The sequence below is a fragment of the Thermobia domestica genome, chromosome 5 (genome assembly GCF_964235325.1).
Source record: "Thermobia domestica chromosome 5, izTheDome1.hap1.1, whole genome shotgun sequence".
Lineage (NCBI taxonomy): Eukaryota > Metazoa > Arthropoda > Insecta > Zygentoma > Lepismatidae > Thermobia > Thermobia domestica.
In genome coordinates, this window is record NC_137458.1 from 85222136 (window position 1) to 85245964 (window position 23829).

Genomic DNA, 23829 nt, shown 5'->3' on the forward strand with positions numbered 1-23829 from the left:
TATGGGTGTCGATAGTGTCTGTCTGCTTTCAACGTGTTAATACGCCATACAACCCCGTAGCTATTGTTGTCCAGACGTTTGAATGAAAAATCAAAAAGCCGTGAAACCAAATGACGTGTGATGTCTTTATTTTTCGTTACAACAACGAAAACTCAAAGTGATTTATCTCTTGGGAAGAGTTTTTCAGGTTCGCTGGTATATAACAAGAATGCTTCAGCACTTGATGTATATTCATTGGCGATGAACGGTTATTATCTAAAAACCTGCAGCTGTTGTCTCTTTCGAAAAGTAACCACAAGGACTTTTGTCTGGATGGTGGGATAGTTTTAACGGCGGAAATCAACTCTTTCTGTTTTTTCCCACGATGTTATGTGAATATTCAATTCTATTATTTCAAAGTGTTTCAATTTTAAACATTTTGAAAGTTTTCTTGTGTCGTGTTGCTCTTGCAAGTATTGCAATAGACGCTACCTTTGATAATTATGTCAACACTGAGCCTAATTTATTTCGAAAGCTTCTGTTCGGCAACAAATTAAAAAAGTCTACAGTATCATTAGCATTTAATGAAAACAAAAAGTCCATAGATGAGGCATAGGGTGGTAGTAGTAATCGCGTCACTTTGCCTAACTTTTTGGCCCCTGGGTCCCTGCCTCAGGACCCATGGTCCCTGGCCGGGGTCAATGACCTAGGGGTACCTAGGACCACCCCCTAAAATTTGGCAGGGGTACATAGGACCACCCCCCAGGACCCATGGTCCCTTGTCCGTGTCAATGACCTAGGGGTACTTAGGACCACCCCTCTAGATTTTGGCAGGGGTACATAGGACCACCCCTTAAATTTTGGAAATTGCCAAATCTAAAAATTTGGTATGGTAGCCTAGGACTATAGTATGTACCTCTATCAGTATTGGGGGTCTATGTCGTTCCCTTTCATGAGTAAAAAATTGCCAAAAATTCAAATTTCGGGGTGTTTTTTGACCTAATTTATCCCCTTTGATGAGGTGTTATTACCCTATATGGTTATATGTGCATATACAGGGGTCCATTACCTATCATAAGACATGGGTATATTGGTGCACCCCTTTAAATTTTTGGGAGGTGTATCTTGGCCCACCCATCAATTTTTTGGAAATTGCCCAATTTAAACATTTTGGTACAATAGTATAGAACCCTAGTATGTATTACTGTAAATTTGGGTGGTCCACTTCGTTCCCTTTTTAGGGGTACAAAATTGCCAAAATTTTAGTACAACCACATGTTTGGGTTTTTGGCTCATTTTATTCCCTTGGATGAGGTCCTATTACCTTATATAGTTATATGGGTGTATACAGGTGTTTATTTTCTATTGTAAGACATAGGTACATTTGTGCACCCCTTTAAAAATTTGGCAGGAGTGCCTTGGCCCACCCCTTAAATTTTGGAAATTGCCCAATTTAAACATTTGGTATAATAGTATAAAACCCTAATATAGATCACTATAAATTTCGGTGGTCTATCTCGTTTCCTTCCAGGGGTACAAAATTGCCAAAATATAAACGTAAGCAATACGTTGTATCACGTGTTTGGGTTTTGACTTAATTCATTTCCTTGGATGAGATCCTATTACCTTATATGGTTATATGGCCATGTATAGAAGTCCATTCCCTATTATGAATCATGAGTACATATGTGCACACCCTTGAAATTTTTGGGAATGGTACCTTGGCCCGCCCCTTAAGTTTTAGAAATTGCCAAATTTAAACATTTGGTATCATAGTACTGGACCCTAATATATATTACTACAAAATTTGGGTGGTCCACCTCGTTCCCTTTTAGGGGGCATTTCGTTCCCTTTTAGGGGTACAAAATTGCCAAAAAATAAACGTAAGCATTACGTTGTACCACGTGTTTGGTTTTGACCTAATTCATTTCCTTGGATGAGATCCTATTACCTTATATGTTTATATGGCCATGTATAGGAGTCCATTCCCTATTATGAAACATAAGTACATATGTGCACCCCCGGGAATGGTACCTTGGCCTGCCTCTTAAGTTTTAGAAATTGCCAAATTTAAACATTTGGTATCATAGTACTGGACCCTAATATATATTACTACAAAATTTGGGTGGTCCACCTCGTTCCCTTTTAGGGGCATTTTGTTCCGCTTTAGGAGTGAACATGGATACCTTGGAATCGTCCCGAGTTTGATTCTTGGAAATGTTGAGTTTAACGTCCCCGCGAAAACGGTGAGAAATGATAGGACGAAACAGGAACTTACTTGACTGAGGATTGAAGCAGGGACCTCATACACTAGAGACAAGCGCTAAGCGACCGTACACGTGTGTTGATTACTATGCAATGGTCCCGAGTTTGATTCTAGGTGTTAGTTTCAGAAAATGTTAACGTTCCCTTGAAACGATGATGAGAAATGAGAAAACATCATAAACTTACTTGCTTGCGGATTGAAGCAGAGATCTCACACATCAGAAATAAGAGCTGAGTCACCATGGCCATTGAGAAGTTCAGTTTGTTGATTACTATGTCATGGTCCCGAGTTCGGTTTTTTTTTTTTGTGTTAGTTTAAGAAATGTTGAGTTTAACGTCCCCTTGAAACGATGATGAAAAAATGATAGGAGGAAACATGAACTTACTTCGTTGTGGATTGAAGCGCTGAGCCGCCGTACTCCATTCAGTGCGAACAGTTTCGCGTATGAAAAGAAGACGAGCAGATTATGTTACATTACACATTTCAGTGCGAGCAGTTTATACTAGGTTTATGTTTCATATAGAAAGATAGAAGATCTGCGTTGTCATCTTTTTTACTTCGTGTGCAACTTTGACCTTGAAGAAAACCTTGTTGACTCAGTGCAAAGCATTGACGTATACACATAATCTTATTGTTTAGTTGGCTGTATTTAGAGATGAATCAGACATGTAAGGTTGCTGGTTCGAATCTAGTTGTGTTCGCTGTAACTCTGGGTCTGAGCGATACTTACCGAAATTTTTCCAGTGTTGCCAACACTATCAGAATGAATCGATTCATTTAGTCGGAGCAGTTTCGTGACGAAAACTGATTTTTGTTTTGCACACAAAAATTTTTTCTGAAACAGAATTTTGTTTGTACATAAAATTTTTTCTGAAACAGAATTTTGTTTGTACATAAAAATTTTTCTGAAACAGTTTTTGTTTTGTACACACACAAAAAAATTCTGAAACAGAATTTTGTTTTCGTACACAAAAATTTTTTCTGAAAACATTTTTTTTTCGTACACAAAAATTTTCTGAATCAGTTTTTTTTTCGTACACAAAAAATTTTCTGAAACAAAAATTTAGTTTGATTTTTTTTTCGTAAAACATTGATTTATTTTACCGGTAAACTGATTCAGAAAAAAGAAATTGAAATCGCAGTACAGGAAAAAGAATTTGATTTTAGGATGTGAAATAAAAACACAGAATCATGTTTTTGTACATTTATTTTTAGCATGTGAAAATGAATACAGAATTTCTTTTTTCTTCAAAGGAAGACGTGTCCGTGACGGGTACAAATTCTGTAAAGAGAAAATAAAACATATGAATATACATGGTAATATTTATTTTGTTTCATGTGAAAGAAGAAAAACAGATTATTAACATCGAACTAACTGATCAAGAGAGAGTGAGGTGAGAAAAGAAACGCAAATGTGACGTACCTGAATTCCTTTTTTTTTTCTCCACGGGTTTCTGCAAGGTGATGTCATCTGAGTTTTTGTCTTCGCTCGTGCATCGTTGAAGCATGTCCCGTGTTGCGTTGATTCTTTGCCCCGTCTTTGGGAGGTGATGTTGGTGGGATTAGGGAAAAATATGGCTGTTATTCTGTTCTGGCTTTTTTATACCCATAGGGCAATGTCTCGTATGTGTCTGGTATTAATCGGCGTTTTTTATAGTTGAAACTGTACTTCTTTTCTTCAGGTTTTGTGACAAGATGATGATCGTGGGTTCTGTAAATTTTGTGCGGCGTGCTAATGGAGATTTTTTCACTCGATTGATTTATGATCATTTGCTCCAGACTATTAAAATTTAACTTTTGACTTGCAGTATAATTGAGTGTGAATCCACGAATTTTGCATACATAACTGGTTGATTTCGTGTCGGGGTTGTAGATTTCCAAGGCGTACTGTTTTGGGCCACCAGACACGAATTTTTTAATGTATGCTTTTGGTCCAATTGATTCAAGTTCATTTGACATTGAACCAAGAAATACTTCTGGTTCTATTGTGGTCTCTGATGGTCGCTGCGTGAATATCACGGAATCTGTATCGAAATATAATACTCTTTCTTGCAGCAGTTCTAAATATTTGTAGAGTTCCAGACGAGCTTGACACGTTGTAAATGCTCCAAGGACAACATTAGCATTGTGATTTTGTACTGGAACATCATCTTCATACTGCCAATAAAGGTATAACATCGAATCGTTAACAGGTAAAATTTGGTTGACTTTTATGTCTGGAGCAGTTAATTTTTGATACAGTTCTTTGGGGTCGTTAATGATGGTCGTTTGGCTGAAATTGTCTCTTATAGCGAGTCGTCCCCAGAAGGCATTCAAACAGAGCTTTGCAAGACTACGACGTGCTGAATTTGTCATTATATTTGCTGCATCCAAAGTTATGCCTTCCCGTTGTTGTACCACTTGAATATACTGCTGCTTTTCTTCTTCGGTGACGCAATTGGCAGGCCAACCAGAAGCTTCCAGCTTCGATTTCAAAAATGTGTTATTGTATTCGCTGAATAATCCGCCAGTCTTGGTTTCTGGATCATATACGGTGATGTCGTAATCCCAAATTTCGTAAATTTCAATGACTTGATACCCAAGTTCAATGGCTTTTTGAATTTCATAGGACACCCATGTTCCCGTTAGACTTCGTTCACTGTCCGAATGTGTACATTCAGAATCTTGATTTAATGCTGTGGCACAGGCAGCACAAAGTGGAAACAACAACTTCTTATTTGAGCGAAATGGCAGCACTGGATGAAACACATTTCTGCTAGGCAAAATCTTCAACTTGACCAATCCGTTGACATCTTGAATGTCGGGCATTTCTGGATCTCCCTGTAGATATATTCGTGGATGCCCTATTGGATACCGTCCACATTTATTCACATAAGGATACAGGGAAACGATATCCAAAAATTTTATTTCTTCGCCTTCATTTTCATTTGCGACGTGGTACAATTTAATGGCATTAACACGGCCACCATAGAAGCTGTCTCTTGGATTTAATGGTGTCTTATTAGTATAAGGATGTGTGCTTAAAGAAGAGGCCAATGCTGGATTGGATTTTAACACTTGACGAAATTCACATTCCCACATTTCATGTATTTTATATCCCATGGATCGTAATAATTTCATTTTACGCTGTGTTCTCTCGTAGCGATAGTTCATTGTTTCTTCGGAGTTCTCATAAATGGGCTGATCACGGCCTGTAGGGACACATAGAGGACATCCATGGAATCTGCACCCTTCAAATTCATACACGTGTTCCTCTTTAGTGTCGGGATCTTTGTAGTAGCCGTCCAGATGAAAACCAGCAACATAAACTTCTTTTCCTCTCGCAGCATGTTGAATTGAATGACCCTCTTTTTCTTCCATGTAGGCAAGCCACTGCAAAGCAATCCGTGACTGATTGTTTCTGTGACGGTATCCTCGTGCAGGAAGAATGCTAATAGTATTAGGTTTTAAGAAATTTCGTCGAAATACTAAATTGCACGCACTCGCCAAAGTGATAGCCTCCAGGAAAGGATTGACGTGAGTTTCTTGTTCAAAAGTGGTCATGAAAGATATACAAGCCATTCGAAGTACGTTGACGTCCTGGACACAATAGTTTACCAATTCTTCTTGGAAAATAAACGTATCGTTCTGGTGTTCGTTGTACCATGTCATGAATTTCTCTCGTTCATCCACTTTCATTTCATCTGCACCATAATAATGGATGTCCGGTAATTTTCCCACATACGTTTGATTTGCAGCAGTATTAAAAAAGTGTGGAAAATATCCTTTGGTCGCTGGTAAATGAAATGCCTTGGATAATTTACTTAAAGCCATTGGCATGAAATTTAAGGAGTCAATAAACGATAAGTGATTCACTTTCATGCTTAAAATTTTTGCTCCGTTCAAGATCAAAGTAGGTTTCAATTCATGTTCTTCCACTAAAGATTTAAGAATAAAATGACCATCATAGCCCTTACAGTTATGTGCCAAAGATACAATAAGTTTGATGTTGGGTCGTGGTTGACGTAAATACGCAAGAAAGGCATTGATCGGATCATCTTGAAAAATATGTTCCCGCTGTCCACAAACTTCACACGGATGATGTATATCCTCATCTTGAACACAGTTGTAACATACTTGTTGGGCCACCAGTAAATTGGGCTTATGAATGAACGTGTCTTCATCGAAGAAAGTATCCTGTGTGGCTTCGATATCATAGAAGACAATCATAGCTTTCTTGGCATGTAACACTGATGGAACTCCAGGTTTTAATTGAGTCGTATCAGGCTTCATGTAGCATTGGTGGGTAGACGTAACGTGTTTATGGCACACATTACAAAAATAATCTGTACAATCATGTTTTCTTTCCCCTGTATGGACAAACAAATAAATGCGTAGACATTTGGCACACTGTTTCACCATCTTGCATATTGGCTGGCCCTTATGGTATGGTACAGTTAGATGATTTGTATAGCATGTTTCACCATAAAATTCACGATTGCACTCTGGGCACTGCTTCTCCGTATTGGTCTTACTACATGGCGGTTTCTGCAAACATTTTTCACACATGACCGAACAGTTCTTGACGTGTGCAATACGATGATCATATTTTTTGTGGCATGCAGCACAATAATACACAGTAGAAAAAACGGCCGTTAATGACGTGATGATGTCATAATGTGAATTGATGCACATTAATTGGAATTTTGTCTTCGCCACCCGGCCCTTCATACAGAATATCTTCTCCGGAAAAGCTGGTGTATACGGTAAGTTTATAATTTGTCAAGTAGCGTTGCAATTGTCGTAATTCTTCCACGGATCCTCCATGATCTAAATTCACTGATGATCTGGATAAAAGTTCATGTACGGCTGGAATAACAACACACTTGCTCTGGTTGTGATATTGTCTGTACAGTTTCTTGTTCGTATCCTTATATTTCTTTAGGCCAATAGCAATCACAATTGCATACGCTAAACATTTCTTGTCGGTGTTTTTTACTCGTAGAATGCCTTTCTTGCACTTTAATAATTCGTCGTTTGATAAAAGACCTCGACGCATTCTTCCAAATCCACGGGGCACATCCACATGATGAAAATGGACAATGAACGGTTCGTTCATGAGAAAACTATCGTTACTTTGAAGGATGCGATCAAAGGAAGCCCATAAAGTCTCCAGTGTCAAATTACTTGCATGCCGGAAAGATAAATAAAATGGCTTGTTCTTCTCATCGTGGGATAAAATCGATAATCCAACCATCGATGATTCGTCGACGTTTTCCAATAAGTAATCCAACATCTGTTGAAAGGAGGCCTGAACCCACTCCACAATATCGGTGCCACTGGTCGGAGCATTAATTTGAATTTCCAGCATTCGTCCTTCAAGATTAAAACGCCGATAATGTCTATTGATTTCTCGCAAGACAGTAAAGCCAGAAGTAGCCATATTCAAATAGGGAAAAAAGGTAAGGTAAGCAAAAAAGGAATAGGCAAAGAAAAGAAATATCTAAAACGAGAGAGAAAAAAAGCACGAATTAAAATTGAATTCAGAGATCACTACATTATCAAAATGACTACACGATTAATCCTAAAAGAATTATCATATCTCAAATAGTTTTACTGTTAAAATTTTTATTGTCGTCATACTGGAAATCAAACCCGGACCAACATCAACATGTAAATGACCTAAGTTTCTGTAGTGATAAAAAAGAATGAATGAAATTGTTTTTCTAACTGTGCTGAAAGAATCATTGTAGTAAGCATTTTTTCCTCTGACACTGAACTTTAAAACATATGACGAACATGAAACGAAAACAAAATCTCATGCGCTTGCTTTTCTCGAGCTAAGGCAAGAAAGACTCGAATTCGTTTCTCGGCGGGAGATCAGATCCCACATTAAACTGCAAGTCCACGTCTCACGTTGTAGGGAAAAAATTCGTGCGTAGTTTCTTTGTTTACTTTCAGAAACTGAGCTAAGTGGTTAGCGTTACGCAACTCTGGCCCGGGTTCAAGACCCAGTATGCGCTCAAATTCAACATTAAGCTGTATTCCTAGCACCCCACTACTGAAGGGACGCTAAACCAAAATCAACAATTTTCTCGCGCCTACTTCTAATGTGCGGGATTCCTAATTCGATCCCCGGTCAAGTTATTCTTCCATTTGCTAAATATTTCATGTTAAAATAAAAACAGTGATAACAATGTTATCCTTATGCAAAAGCACTCCATTGATATTAAGAAAACGCGGTTGATACTTACCTCAAATTCAAGGAACGGAGTAAAGTCACGCTGACACAAGAGGTACACCTACGTTCATTCAAGATCTTCGTGGAAGTAGAACTTCAAAAATGAAATTAAGAATTTTATTTAGGTCTGAAACGGTTCAACTATAAAGTGACAACACTATCAGCCAATCAGAAACGAGGAAAATGAATCAATGACATCACGGAGAACCAATGAAAACACAGCTTTCATCATGTATCATGAGCCGAAACGTGATGTAAGAAGCAATCTGATTGGTTGTGACATTATTCACGTTTTTTCTCCTTACACATCAATCGTTACGACATCTAGTATCGCAATTTTGATAATGACATCATACCGTTGACTCGTTAGTTTCTTACGACATTCAAATTACCACATCTAAAATGTGATTCATTTTTCTTAAACTTGATTGAAAAAATGTAACACTCATCGATATGTTACGAAACTGTCTTTGACATAAATGTAAAGTTGAGCTTTAAAAGTCCGTCAGCTGAGAAAAAAATGCTGATGTAGTATAAGCAGATTCTACAATTTCACAATAACAAGCTTCTATGCGTAACAACGAGCAGAAATGTGTAGTAATGTAACATAATCTGTTCATGTTCTTTTTTCATACGCAAAAACTGCTTGCACTGAAGTTGGCATGGTGCCTCAGCGTTTTTTTTTCTGATGTGTGAGGTCTCTGCTTCAATCCGCAAGCAAGTAAGTTTATGATGTTTTCTCATTTCTCATCATCGTTTCAAGGGAACGTTAACATTTCCTGAAACTAACACCTAGAATCAAACTCGGGACCATTGCATAGTAATCAACACACGTGTACGGTCGCTTAGCGCTTGTCTCTAGTGTATGAGGGCCCTGCTTCAATCCTCAGTCAAGTAAGTTCCTGTTTCGTCCTATCATTTCTCACCGTTTTCGCGGGGACGTTAAACTCAACATTTCCAAGAATCAAACTCGGGACGATTCCAAGGTATCCATGTTCACTCCTAAAGCGGAACAAAATGCCCCTAAAAGGGAACGAGGTGGACCACCCAAATTTTGTAGTAATATATATTAGGGTCCAGTACTATGATACCAAATGTTTAAATTTGGCAATTTCTAAAACTTAAGGGGCGGGCCAAGGTACCATTCCCGGGGTGCACATATGTACTTATGTTTCATAATAGGGAATGGACTCCTATACATGGCCATATAACCATATAAGGTAATAGGATCTCATCCAAGGAAATGAATAAGGTCAAAACCAAACACGTGGTACAACGTAATGCTTACGTTTATATTTTGGCAATTTTGTACCCCTAAAAGGGAACGAGATAGACCACCGAAATTTATAGTGATCTATATTAGGGTTCTATACTATTATACCAAATGTTTAAATTGGGCAATTTCCAAAATTTAAGGGGTGGGCCAAGGCACTCCTGCCAAATTTTTAAAGGGGTGCACAAATGTACCTATGTCTTACAATAGAAAATAAACACCTGTATACACCCATATAACTATATAAGGTAATAGGACCTCATCCAAGGGAATAAAATGAGCCATAAAACCAAACATGTGGTTGTACTAAAAATTTGGCAATTTTGTACCCCTAAAAGGGAACGAAGTGGACCACCCAAATTTATAGTAATACATACTATTGTACCAAAATGTTTAAATAGGGCAATTTCCAAAATTGAAGGGGTGGGCCAAGGTACACCTCCCAAAATTTTCAAGGGGTGCAGCAATATACCCATGTCTTATGAAAGGTAATGAACCCCTGTATATGCACATATAACAATATAGGGTAATAATACCTCATCAAAGGGGATAAATTAGGTCAAAAAACCCCAAAATTTGAATTTTTGGCAATTTTTTACTCATAAAAGGGAACGACATAGACACCCAATACTGATAGAGGTACATATGATAGGAAATGGACCCCTATACATGACCATATAACCATATAAGGTAATAGGACCTCATCCAAGGGAATAAATTAAATCAAAAACCAAACACGTGGTTGTACCGAAATTTGGCAATTTCGTACCCATGAAAGGGAACGAGATGGACCATCCAAATTTATCATGATACATAATGAGGTCCTGTACTATAATACCAAATGCTTAAATTGGAGAATTTCTGAAATTGAAGGGGTGGGCCAGGGTACCCCCTCCTAAAAATTTAAAGGAGTGCACCAATGTACCTATGTCTTATGATAGGGAATGAACACCTATACATGACCATATAACCATATAAGGTAATAGGACCTCATCCAAGGAGATAAATTAGGTTAAAAACCAAACACGTGGTTGTACTAAAATTTGGCAATTTTGTACCCCTAAAAGGGAACGAGGTGGACCACCCAAATTTATAGTGATCCATATTAGCGTCCTATACTATAATACCAAATGTTTAAATTGGGCAATTTCTAAAAATGAAGGGGTGGGCCAAGGTACCCCTCCCAAAATTTTAAAGGGGTGCATTAATATACCCATGTCTTATGAAAGGTAATGGACCCCTGTATACGCCCATATAACCATATAGGGTAATAACACCTCATCCAAGGGGATAAATTAGGTCAAAACCAAACACGTGGTACTACGTATTGCTTACGTTTATATTTTGGCAATTTGGTACCCCTAAAAGGGAACGAGGTGGACCATCCAAATTTATCATAATACATATTAGGGTCCTATACTATAATACCAAATGTTTAAATTGGGCAATTTCCAAAATTTAAGGGGTGGGCCAAGGTACCCCTCCCAAATTTTTCAATGGGTGCATTAATATACCCATGTCTTATGAAAGGTAATGGACCCCTGTATACGCCCATATAACTATGTAGGGTAATAACACCTCATTCAAGGGGATAAATTAGGTCAAAAACCTCCGAAATGTGAATTTTTGGCAATTTTTTACACATGAAAGGGAACGACATTGACCCCCAATACTGATAGAGGTACATACTGTGGTCCTAGGCTACCATACCAAATTTTTAGATTTGGCAATTTCCAAAATTTAAGGGGTGGGCCAAGGTACCCCTCCCAAATTTTTCAAGGGGTGCATTAATATACCCATGTCTTATGAAAGGGAATGGACCTCTATATACGTCCATATAACCATATAGGGTAATAACACCTCATCCAAGGGGATAAATTAGGTCAAAAACCCCCGAAATTTGACTTTTTGGCAATTTTTTACCCATGAAAGGGAACGACATAGACCCCCCAATACTGATAGAGGTACATACTATGGTCCTATCCTACCATACCAAATTTTTAGATTTGGCAATTTCCAAAATTTAAGGGGGGTGGTCCTATGTACCCCTGCCAAAATTTAGGGGGTGGGCCATGGTACCCCTGCCAAAATTTAGAGGGGGTGGTCCTATGTACCCCTAGGTCATTGACCCCGGCCAGGGACCATGGGTCCTGAGGCAGGGACCCAGGGGCCAAAAAGTTAGGCAAAGTAACCCCATTACTACTGTGGTTCAGCCAGTAATGGGCACAGGTCCAGTAATGAGTCCTAGCTATGGTTTTTCGATGAGAAGTTTTCTACTTCAGCAAATACACGGAAAGCAATCCTCGGAAATTGAACACTGATTAGTCAGTTCTGCCCCGCCTTTGTATTTAGCACGTCTGTCATTCGATTGTGTGTTGGTGTGAGACAGAAGGAGGTGACCTGGAACAATTTGCGTGTTTTGCTTGTTTTCGGAAAGTTTTGAAGTTCGAAGAAGATTATTTCAGAAGAATATTAAAGTTACTATTGTTAAAGGTAAGTGAAATACATTGTATTACTTTATTTATAAAGTCTTAATATGTGATTAATTGTAGAATTTCAAGTGTAGAACCATTCTTGTACCGTCTGACCTGGGGTGCTCATTACTGGATGGCTATTTTATCTCCTGACAAGTAATGAGCCCCCCATGCTCACTTCTGGTTCAAATGCTTGGCATGCTAATAAGACACAGAATTGTTTGAAAATATATCATAATGTGATCCTTATTTGCCTACGAAAAATCAAGGAAATAACTCAACTCCTTTCAGTATTGGGCATGGGGGTGCTCATTTCTGGTCGGGAGGTGCCCATTACTGGTTTTCACTTATATTGAAGACTCAGGAGTTTTCTATTTCGAAACTTTAGGCCTAGAATAATATAGGCTAAATGTTTTGTTTTCCTTATATTATCATTACTAATTGTGGGTATAGCTTTTCGCATAGCGCTGCTGAACCCAAGTCATAGTCATAATTTTTTCTGTATAAAGTTCTTTTTTTTTTTTACTCGTTATTTTGTAGAGCATATTCATTACTATGGCTAATGTGCACAGAAAACTAAAAGATTAATTTGTTTTTAATTAATCATATCTTTAACTAGTTGTCATGAAGTGCCCATGTAATTGAAATAAGAATAGCTTTTATTAAATTATGTAAATAAATCCTAAATTCTTTTCTTAATTTTGTTCCAGGATTATTTTGGATCTCCAACTTTGACAATGGAAGGCACTAAAAAACGTAAATCCTTAAATTACACCATTGAACAATTACAATCAGCGTTGTCAGCTATCGATTCAGGAATGAACTTTAAAAAACAGCACAGAATTCAATGTTCCTAGTGCAACATTACAGAGGAAATTAAGAGCCCACCGAAAATCAGTTAGAAAGATGGGTCCTTCTACTATCCTTACAAATTCTGAAAAGGCAGCTTTACAAAACTGGATTTTAAAGATGGTAATATTTGTGTTCCGAATCAGAAAAGAAGAATTTCTTGACATTGTTAAAAGTCTTAGATGACGATGGAAGAGAAAATCCTTTCAATAACAACAGACCTAGTTGTGAGGCTGCAGATATATTTCAATTTGATGCAAATGCCGTAGATTATACCAAGGGCATGGATGTAAGACAAAATCTTCAGGAAAATCCAGAACAGGAAACACAGTTTATGCCCAAGGACATAAGGCACTCATTTCTACATGAATTGGAGAGTAAAATTGATATGGAATTATTGGAACAGTTCTATGCGCAATAGGAAAGTACCGGTACTGAATGGAAAGGTGATTTAGCTTCTAAGGACTTGTTTGTTGTGTGGAAATCATTCTACAATAACGTGAAGAGCCAGGAAGAGAAGAATGAACGGTCGATACCTGGTCCTGATACTGATGTTCCAAGTTCTTCATCAATGCTAGTGTTGAAGAAGTAATTCCTAAAGAACAATCCGAAAGTCCCCCGAATACAGATTATATGCGTGTTAATATTGATAATAGGATGTCTCAAAGCAACAACGGAAAGTTCACATTCTCAGAGAGCAAGAAGAAATTATCGGAACACCAAACGAGTGGTGCCTTTGCAGTCCATCTTTTCTGGAAGGACTTGAAGAAAGAAACTTCCCAGAAAACAAAGGCGCGTAGGAGAGTTCCAGCGAGTTCTGAGAAATGGCAGCAATATTACAAAGAAAAAGAATAGAATAAAAAAGCTAAAAGTAAGAAACCTCAAACTAAGAGTCATCCCACTGTCATTTGCAATTCCGCAAATAAAGTGTTGAGTGAAAGTGTAAAAGTTCGAGCCCTTCCTCAAAAGAAATCAGAGAAGTCGCTGTCAGAAAGTGATTCCTCGTGTGAACATTTACCAAGTCGGAGACACAGATCTCGAAGTTGACCTTGTTGAAGATATTGGACCAGATGAAGATACCGGCAACTTGCCTAATATTAATGACTTTGTACTGGTTAATGTTGGTAGTGGTCACTCCAAGCAAGCAAGTGTTTCATAGTGTAGGTAAATTCACGAGCATTGCAACCGTTCAAGATAACAACACAGGAAACACATCATTGCAATTTCAAGTAAAACTTCTGCGCTATGAGGCTGGTAATATGTTCAAATTTCCTGATCCTGAAGAAACAATAGAAGTGAAAGATTGTGATATTGAATTTACTTTCAATCACCAATTTGGAACGGGATTCCATGGGATTAACAATCATAAATAAAGCATCATTGATGGTGCTCTTTTTCATACAATATTTCCAATAATTAGTTACTTCTATTTTATGGAATTGTAGTGTTCTTTCCTTTAGCTTTTTGATAAGAGAAAAACTTTCGTGGAGAAACTGAGAAATATTCAAGCAGAACCTGTTTTTTTCTACCCACCCTATACTTAAATGAGTAATATTTTGTAAGTTCTAGTAAAACAATTTAGGAACCTTTACACAAATATCTAAATCTACATTAAATTGAAAGGTGCTCATTACTGGCATTGAACGTGTCCACTACTGGTATTTGCAGTGCCCATTACTGGACTTTTAGTAGTTCTTTGGCTTTAGTTTCTACTGTGTCCAAATTACTTTCAAGAAACAAATCTTAAATAGCTGATCATGAAGAGGGATCACCAATATATGCGCAAGAAAACTTTTGTTGAAATACATTCAATATTTAAGTCTAGAGAGCTAAATAACTTTGCAAGTTTCAAAAAAGTGCCCATTACTGGTTGGGTCACCCTATATACCAATCGATAGATCTCACTGAGCTGAGCAAAATGAGTACTGGTAGGCAGAGGCGGATCCAAGCGGTGGCTTTCGGGACAATCGCCTCCCCAGAATAGGAAACTTTCTTATTTTATATATAAATTAGGGATGGCCACAAAGTTCAGTTTCCGGCGGAACCTGTTCCACGAGGAACCGGTTCTTGGAGATTCGGTTTTCGGAACCAGTTCCGGAACCGGGTTCAGACCTGGATCCGAAAACCCGGTTCCGGAACCGGAACTTGGGAACCGGTTCCAGGCCTGGATCCGAAAAACCGGTTCCGGAACTGGATCTTCTAGAACCGGATCCGTTCAGAGCCAAAACCCGGTTCTGGTCATCCCTAATAGGAACCGTTCTGGTCATCCCTAATATAAATAAAACCCGTTCCAGAGTTTGGAGCTCTTAAAAGTAGCTCTAAGTAGCAGTATTACAACTCCTCCCCCAGAAGTCCGTCCAGGATACGTCCCTACTGGTAGGTAAGTGTAAATCCTTGGGCGTAGTTTTCGAGAAAAAAAAAATCGTGAAAATCGAATTTTATAACGCTGAAGAGCATATTGTTCGTTGCCAAAAGTAGATGACAGCATTTATTCTGCTGGAACAATTGTTACCGTTAGAAGACAAACAACTAATCCCTGGCATAACAGCCCTTATTGGTCTGAACCGCTACAGCGTCATCTGTTAGCGACTGGATGAACTACGTCCACTCTAGCGACGAACACAGGGTGAGCGCGCTGCGTTGCCCTGTCACGAACAGGAAGCGTATCAGAAGCTTTCTATAAAAACCTCACTGGCCGTGAAGTCTTTTATTCAAGTAACTCTCCAGTTTGCCTCACGACGGTGGGTGGACAGTAAAAACTGGGAAGCACTGGCCAGGAATAGTTCAACGCTCTAATCACTAGACCATGTCAGAAGACAAACAACAATAGGTACACCTTGTCTCAAAAAGGTTGAGCGCATTCTTTATTGGTGTTTTGAGGCAAAAATTTTCTAAGTCCAGCTTCGGGTATCTTCGGGAAAAAGTAAGCCAGGTTCGAACCTCCAAGCCAGCCTTTGCAATCGAGAAAAAGTTTGCAGATGTGTTTTTCTTCTTTTAAATATAATAAGACTTGTTACCAAGTGTTTAAAAAAGCAACATTGATTGAAATACTTAATGATACAATATTTCGAAACCTTTGCACAAATGTGAGCACATGCTTGTTTGTCATTTAGCTTTCTATACGTAATGGAACATTTAAATACGTTAAAGAATCTTTCCATATGTAAAAGAATGCTCAAAGTTAAGAAATAGAACATAATTATCGCCTGAGTACTAAAAGAAAAGTCAAAGTAGAACAGAAACAGTGTTTGTAATGGATATGAATGTCTAATTATCTTGAGATCCGTTATACATCGCTAGAAGCTTAGTTCTAGAAGTCCTTGTGTTAGCTCATTGGTAAGCTATCGGATTTCAAATCATAAGGTTTTAAGTTCGAATCCCATCTGGGTCAATAGTTTTATTAAAATTATATTTTCCGCAATGCATGAAAAATTATATAAAATAATTACATTAAAATACATAAGTTTTTTATATATAACATAATAATTGCAGAACATAGTAATTATTATGTTTAAAATATAACATCTGAGATAATTTTCACAGTAGGTCGGTATTATATATGAGGATGTAAATACAAATTAAGAAACTCGTTCAATAGCAATAAATAAATCATGTAGTGTATTTATTTGCAGCTATTTGTCATATATAGAGATATTCTCAACATTCATAATATAGAATGTCATTTATGTTCTTGAAAAGTTATTCGATGCATAAACAGAGGGTATAAACAGAGAATCCAAAGTCGGAACGCTCGCAAAAAAATTCATGAACCCCAAAGGTCACGTGAGCAGACTGGAATTGTCCTTATGAAGCATGCCACAGCAGAAAGTCTTTACATGGATTTTCAATTCAATTCCTGATATATGCTTTTGCAATGTGGAAGTGGTGATGCCTTGAGTCGCCCTCTCTCGCTCGCTCGCTCGCTCACTCTCTCTCTATTTATACAGAATATAAAAGTGGATTTATGTGTGTGTTTCAACATAATTCTGATATATCTAGAGCAATTTTAACTATATTTCTTACAGTCTGGAAAAAGAGTACTGTCGGGATACATATCAAAAATGCTAGAAACGGGTCGATATTATTATTGAATCCATAGTTTCGTGGTCGCTTAGGTGAATAGCTCTACTTTCAATTGAAGTCCAATTAAGCTCCCATTAGCACCCAGGGTGGTTACGTAGCGACATAAAGATATCGAAATGAACCGATATTAGAATCGAATCGTAAGTTTTCAGCGCCGCTAACAGTGCAGCATTTCCCATTAGTCCACATTAGTCCCATTGCCTAGAGGGCAACATATTTGCAGAGTGCAAATTTTAAAACTTGAATAATATTTTAATTTTTTCCGTATGAAAAAGTTAAAAATCATGAGCAAATATACTATTTCACGAACAATCCTCTTTTACTATTCTAATATGTTTAATAATAGCGTAAGAAATGTAATAGTAATTCAGAACATGTTTCACAGTTATTTTTTCTTACATAGTTGTAGCTGTAGCATGTAGTGAGTGAAATTTAACTGTAATAAATTCACTAATTAACCATATTCGAATTAAGTTTTATTTTTAAGTTCGGAATGAAGGGGCGGAGAAATATGGAGTTATTGGGGGCACCCAGCTTTTCTACATTTTACTTTCAAGATCTCCATTTTTCTTTTGTCATTTGTTCCTAATAAAAAAAGTTCAGTCACTTTTGGATTGTCATAGGATAGTAGGAGTTGGATTTTGGGATGCAGCCTGTGAGATTCTAGAGGAGCTAACTGCTTGAAAAAATATTTTTGAATCATCTGTAACATATGAAATAAGGATATGTATCATAAAAAATTGAAAGTAACTATGTCTGCGTAATCATCACGGTCAAATTGCAAAGTCAAATGAATTGACGTTTGGTATATAATCAGGCTCCAATCCCAACTGGGAAGTTATCATACGCGTGTCACTTTCATTATAATACATATCCTTAGGGGGAGTAGAAGTCCGAATTTTTGCGAAAAATTTAGTATCTCACAAGCCGTTCAACTGAGAGCTGAAATTCAGCATATAACTCTTTATTAAAAATAAAGAGAATATGCCCTGGCATTTTTTAAAATTGTCTTTTATGAGCGGGGGGACGGGGGTGCATTTTCTATATATTGGAAATTGGCAGTGGGTTGATTTGTAAAAATAATCGAAAACGATTGATATTAGTTGAGAAAAAAATTGAGTAATGCAAACTAAAGTTCTTTTTGAATTTTATACCCACTGCTTTCTATTTATAATTGCTGAAGCTGGTGTTTAATATATGGAGCGTTCCGAGCATAAGGCAATCAAGCCATAAAGTTAGAGAAAAATGGCCATAAAATTTGTATTCTAAACTTAATTACATGGGCATTTTCAATTAGTACGGCATACTTAATTATATAGAAAATTAGTTTATCTCTTCTTCTTCTTCTTCTTCTTTTTTTTTCTTTTTCTTTTTTTTTTTTTTTTTTTTTTACGTTGGTCTACTTTTCCTTGATTCGAAACTTTTAAATTTCACCCTATTTTCTACTGAAATGTGTCTGTAAGGCAACAAAGAAATAATTACATATGATAAATTTAAATTCATTTTAATTCGGAAGATGAGAAACACTTTGCCATTATATATCGTAAAGGTCAGACCCACCAGTATTGTAACAAAGAGGTGCTTGAGCCAATGACGGTAGAAATTCAAACTCCGATAAGTGATAATTTCACAGTCTTGTTTTATTACAAGTGTAATCTCTTTAGTCAATGGAGAGGAGGACGTGGGTCATCGGTCAGAGTTGATATCGATGGGTTTTGGTGGGTCGGAGTTGGTCGCAATGGTTCAGAGTGGTTCATAGTTGGTGGTGGGTCAGAGTGGATCACGATTGTTGATGGATCAGAGTGGGCCAATGGGTCATTTGGGTGGTGGGTCATAGTGGGTCGTGGATCAAATTTTCATTGACCCACACCATCTCTGGTTAAAATTGTACTAAAGATAAGAGGCACCGAAGATGCATGTCGGCTATTATGCTCAAATTTTGCGCATGGATAGTACTCCACCAGAAAGCAATAAATCTGAAACGGTTCACGGTATGACCTCCTAGAACTCGAGGTGTAGGGGTTTGTCTGATTGGCTAAATTAAGACGTCAATGATTTATCCTTCAACAACCAAGCTTTTTATGATCGTTTCCGTGGGGAAGTCAGAAGAACACGTGCCTAGTAATCGTAATATTGATAGTTCGCGTCCACCCCGGGGTATTTGTTTTGTGTTTTTTTGTTTCACCTAAATATAAACAAATCACACATATAGGCATTTTAACATATTTTGGGAGAGTAATTTTGTGGTTCGTTGGCGTTTCATCGCGTCTCTGCCGCTGGTAGTAAAGTTTTCAAAATGGAACTTGGGCCATCACGGATCGTCGCTGCGGGGCCACCAATTTCTGGCGAGAGGTTAATAGTTGACCATCTGTAGTCCACCGACGCTTACAGCTTAGGGTAATGAACGATGTCCTTGCCTTGTAGACTTCATGACTACCGACGTCGGCAGTCAACTAGCTTTTAGTATTCCTTTACTAACCATCTATCGTTCATGTTTGTACACGGTGTTGTCATAATAATAATAATAATAATAATAATAATAATAATAATAATAATAATAATAATAATAATAATAATAATAATAATAATAATAATAATAATAATAATAATGATAATAATAATAATAATAATAATAATAATAATTATTATTATTATTATTATTATTATTATTATTATTATTATTATTATTATTATTATTATTATTATTTGTAGTAACAGTAGTATAATTGATAATAGAATAATTATTGTCTATGTATTGTCTAGGTAGGACTACACACAGGATTTGGCTCGTTTTGGTTCGACTTGACTCTAATCCGAGTCGAGTTGGAAGATATTTTTCGCGCCGAGTCCAAGAGTAGACCTCAAAGATGTCTGTTTCGAGTCGAGTCGAGTTTCAAAGAAAAGTCGTTCGTGCCCATCCCTACTAATGAGAGCTTAATCGGAGTTAAGCGAAATTGAAAGTCTCACTATTTATCTAAGCGACCCCGAAAACTATGAATCTAATATCGATCATTTTCTAGCAATCTTTTATATGTATCTCCCTCCCATTCACCATAGGTAACCCGACAGCACTCTTTTTGAAACTATAAGAAATGTGGTTAAAATTACTCTAGGCCAGTGGTTCTCAATCTAATTCCTATCACGATCCCCTTTTATCACACGCTCTTGCCAGCGACCCTTTTATAATTTGTTTTATAATAAGCTTGTGTTGGATTTTTAACATACCTATTTCTATAATAGTAGAATCCATTTTTTTGTTTATAGTGAACAGTGCCATGGAAAATCATTGCTCGGGGCGAGAGTATAGTACGATGTCACCGTATATATGAGTGACGTCGACAGACTAGCTACGAAGCGCCACCATGGTTGGCACGAAGCTCAATAACATTTTCAAAATAAACCCTACCTTTCCTTAATTTTGAGCACATTTTATTACGTTTTTCCTTCTATTTTACACATGTGCACATGCACTTTCCTAACTTGAGTAACACACTTCCTCCGAAATGTGTGGCCCCTCTTTTCGGCGCCCGGCACTGACAGTGGATTCAGTAACTGTAATATCTATATTCCCAACGACGAAGGTGCTGGTTCAAGGTGGATGTTAAACTCCTTCATTGAAGAGGCCATTAACGTATCCGATCTAAGCCCACAACTTCTTGACCAAATAATAGAATGATCATGCGACAAGTCTTTGCAACGTTTTTCTGTAACGAAGACTTGGACAAGTTCTGCCTGATGAGGAGAGAAGAATATCCTGGTCTGGTGATTGCTGCTTTAAAAGTAATAATTCCATTTGCTATATCGTACTTGTGCGAAAGTGTTTTTTTTTTTTTTTTTTTTTTTTATGGTAAACATTAAAACAAAGATAAGAAATCGCTTATCAGTTGAAAATGGCTTGATAATATTCGTCATGAAGATTAAACCGGGCATTGCTGCACTAGTGAAATTACACCATGCTTAGGTATCTCATTAGGTTTTAATTTTAATTGTATTTCAATGTGCAGGTTTTGTTTCATGTGTATTTTTCTAGTATTTCTATATACAGTTCTCATTAGTTTTATATCATACCTCTTTGATTTAAATTCATTTTTAAACAACTCTACTAACTAACTAACTCTATGGCCTATGGAACCCGGAGGTTCAATCCGCGTTCACAAAAGCTCTACACTGACTTCTATCCTTAGCCAATTGGATCCAGTTTCTACTTTGTATTCTTATCTCAGCGAGATCCATCTTAATATTGTCTTCCCATCTGCCCCTAGGTCTTCCTAATGGTCGTTTTCCGTTTGGTCTTCCAGTCAAGACTTTCAAAGCGTTTCTACTTTCTTCCATTCTAGCTACCTGACCTGCCCACCTAAGCCTCCTAGACTTGACGACCCTAACAATGTTGGGTAACCGTATAAATTATGTAGTTCCTCGTTATGAAGTTTCCGCCATTCCCCATTCCCGTTCCTCTTGGGTCCGAATATTCGTCTAAGGATCTTGTTCTCAAATACTTTCAGTCTATGTTCTTCCCTCAGAGTAAGCGACCATGTTTCGTAACCATACAGAACAACAGGCATGATTATCGTTTTGTATATTTTAAGCTTCAAATTTCTCGACAGAATTCGCGACGACAAGAGACTTTGAACCGAATAGTAACACGAATTCTACACCCTTTGAAAATGTTCAGTAGACTTATTTTTTATTGTTCTTTACAGTGTGTATAAAAAATAAAAGTATGCCTATCAGAACAAAATTAAAAATAATATTTAAAAATAATTTCTGGTATTAGATTCTAACTATATTTATCTCTTCCGCCTATCTTCGCGATCCCCTAGGGGCCGCGACTCCCAGGTTGAGAAACCCTGTTCTAGCATACATGAGTTATGATGGAACATACATACATACACTTTTATATGTATAAATGCAGATAAGAGAGATTTGAGAGAGAGCGATTAAGGAATTACCGAATTACCGCTCTCAATCTCTTCAGTTTACTTTTGCGATTCGTGAATTTCTTACGTGACAGTTTGGGGCTAGCTAGTTTTTTGTCTTGAACCACGATCCGATTTTCGATATGCTCTATCTAAATGCTGTAATGCGAATATTGAGAAGTTATCTGCGATGAAAGTAACTGCAAATAAATATATTACATAACTTATTTATTGCTATTACACGATTTTTTAAATTTGTATTCAATATTCACACATAACACACCGACGTTCTGTGAATACCTCAGATGTTATATTTTAAAGATAAGAATTACTTATGTCGTGAAATGATATGAATATATACCGGTATATTCACCTGATATATACAACTGATGATATGAATATATATATTCAACTCATATATACAACTGATGATATGAAAATATGTATACAACTGATGAATTGTAATGTAACTATTTTACATAATTTTCATGCATTGAGGAAAGTAGAATATCATAAAGGAATCTCACCTGAACGGGTATCGAACTCACGATTTAAACGCTCGGTGGTGTACCACTGAGCTAACATGACCGCTTTTCGGAAGCTGCTTCTGAAATATAACTGAGCTCATACGTAAATGCTCTTTTCCGTATGGAAATCACAATGACGAAACGAGAGTGTGAATACATGGTCTCGAAATATTGTATCATTAAGTATTTCAATCAATCTTACTTTTTTCTACACTTAATACCATTTCAACATGTCTTATTATATTTAACAGAAGGAAAAACATATCTGTACATCTTTTCCCGATTACTAAGGTTGGCTTTGGAGGTTCGAACCAGCAGCTTTAGTTTACTGTTTTCCGAAGACACCCGAAGTTGGACTTCGAAAGTGTTCGTCTCAAAACAGCTATAATCATATCGCTCAATCTGTTTGGTATATGGTATATGTTTTTATACGTGTTAAGTCAGTATAACAATTCATTCTTTAAACAGCTTTTCGTATGTATTAATATTCCTTTATAAAAACTGTTTTTATTATTACTATTACGGCGCACCATTTTCAGATTTCTTTCGCGAGTCGTTGACCAAGTCGTTCGCCACCAGCGTTGCCAGACTCACAGCTCGGAATTATTCCAAAACCTGATCGAACTTATGCTAGATTCGGTCAAATTATGCTAGATCCTCATAATTACTAATTCAGGAGTTTAAAAAAAAACAAAGTTGAGATACAATAACGTAACTTAAAATACACAGAGAGCAAGAATGCATGGATAGAACTCAATACTTCACGCACCAAAATTTTAACTCAACTAAATTACTGCAGTCGTTGCCAAACTCAATGGCGTATATATCGTATAAATGAATGCAAAGTTTTTGTTTACATATTTTGAAAGAAAATTACTTCGCAGCATAAGCGGAGTTGGGAATCGTCTGCTGGGGGAGGGGGAAGATTTTTGGTCGGTCTCGGAGCTGTCATTTCAGGAATAAATATGATCATGAAGTCAGAAGTAAAGATGGTGAAGTTGTCAAAAAGTTGGGGGGAGAATGGCCCCCATAGCTCCGCCCATGCCTCGGAGTTAAAGGATTAGAAAACCCTGGGTGGAGCCACAAAAAAAAAAAAAAAAAAAGCCCAAAGCCGTTCCGAACTTACTTAGGAAAATAAGACTGCCTGTATGGTTTACCGAGTGTATGAATCAATGGAAGAGGATACATTTCTGCCGTTCTTTTTCTTCCCACGACCAACTTCTCCAGGTTTTACGGCTTTTT

At 37.2% G+C, this 23829-nt stretch overlaps 2 protein-coding genes across 2 annotated transcripts in view; both read right to left on the reverse strand.

Moving 5' to 3' along the window:
• Nucleotides 1-23829, reverse strand: part of LOC145685971 (uncharacterized) — a 1426958-nt gene that overhangs the window by 1245832 nt on the left and 157297 nt on the right.
• Nucleotides 3506-6754, reverse strand: LOC145684662 (uncharacterized). The gene is made up of 2 exons (XM_081757051.1): nucleotides 3669-6754; nucleotides 3506-3527 (listed from the first exon to the last, which is right to left on the reverse strand). Exon 1 carries the CDS (start codon nucleotides 6644-6646, stop codon nucleotides 3827-3829), a length of 2820 nt encoding a protein of 939 aa, XP_081613177.1. The 5' UTR covers nucleotides 6647-6754; the 3' UTR covers nucleotides 3506-3527; nucleotides 3669-3826.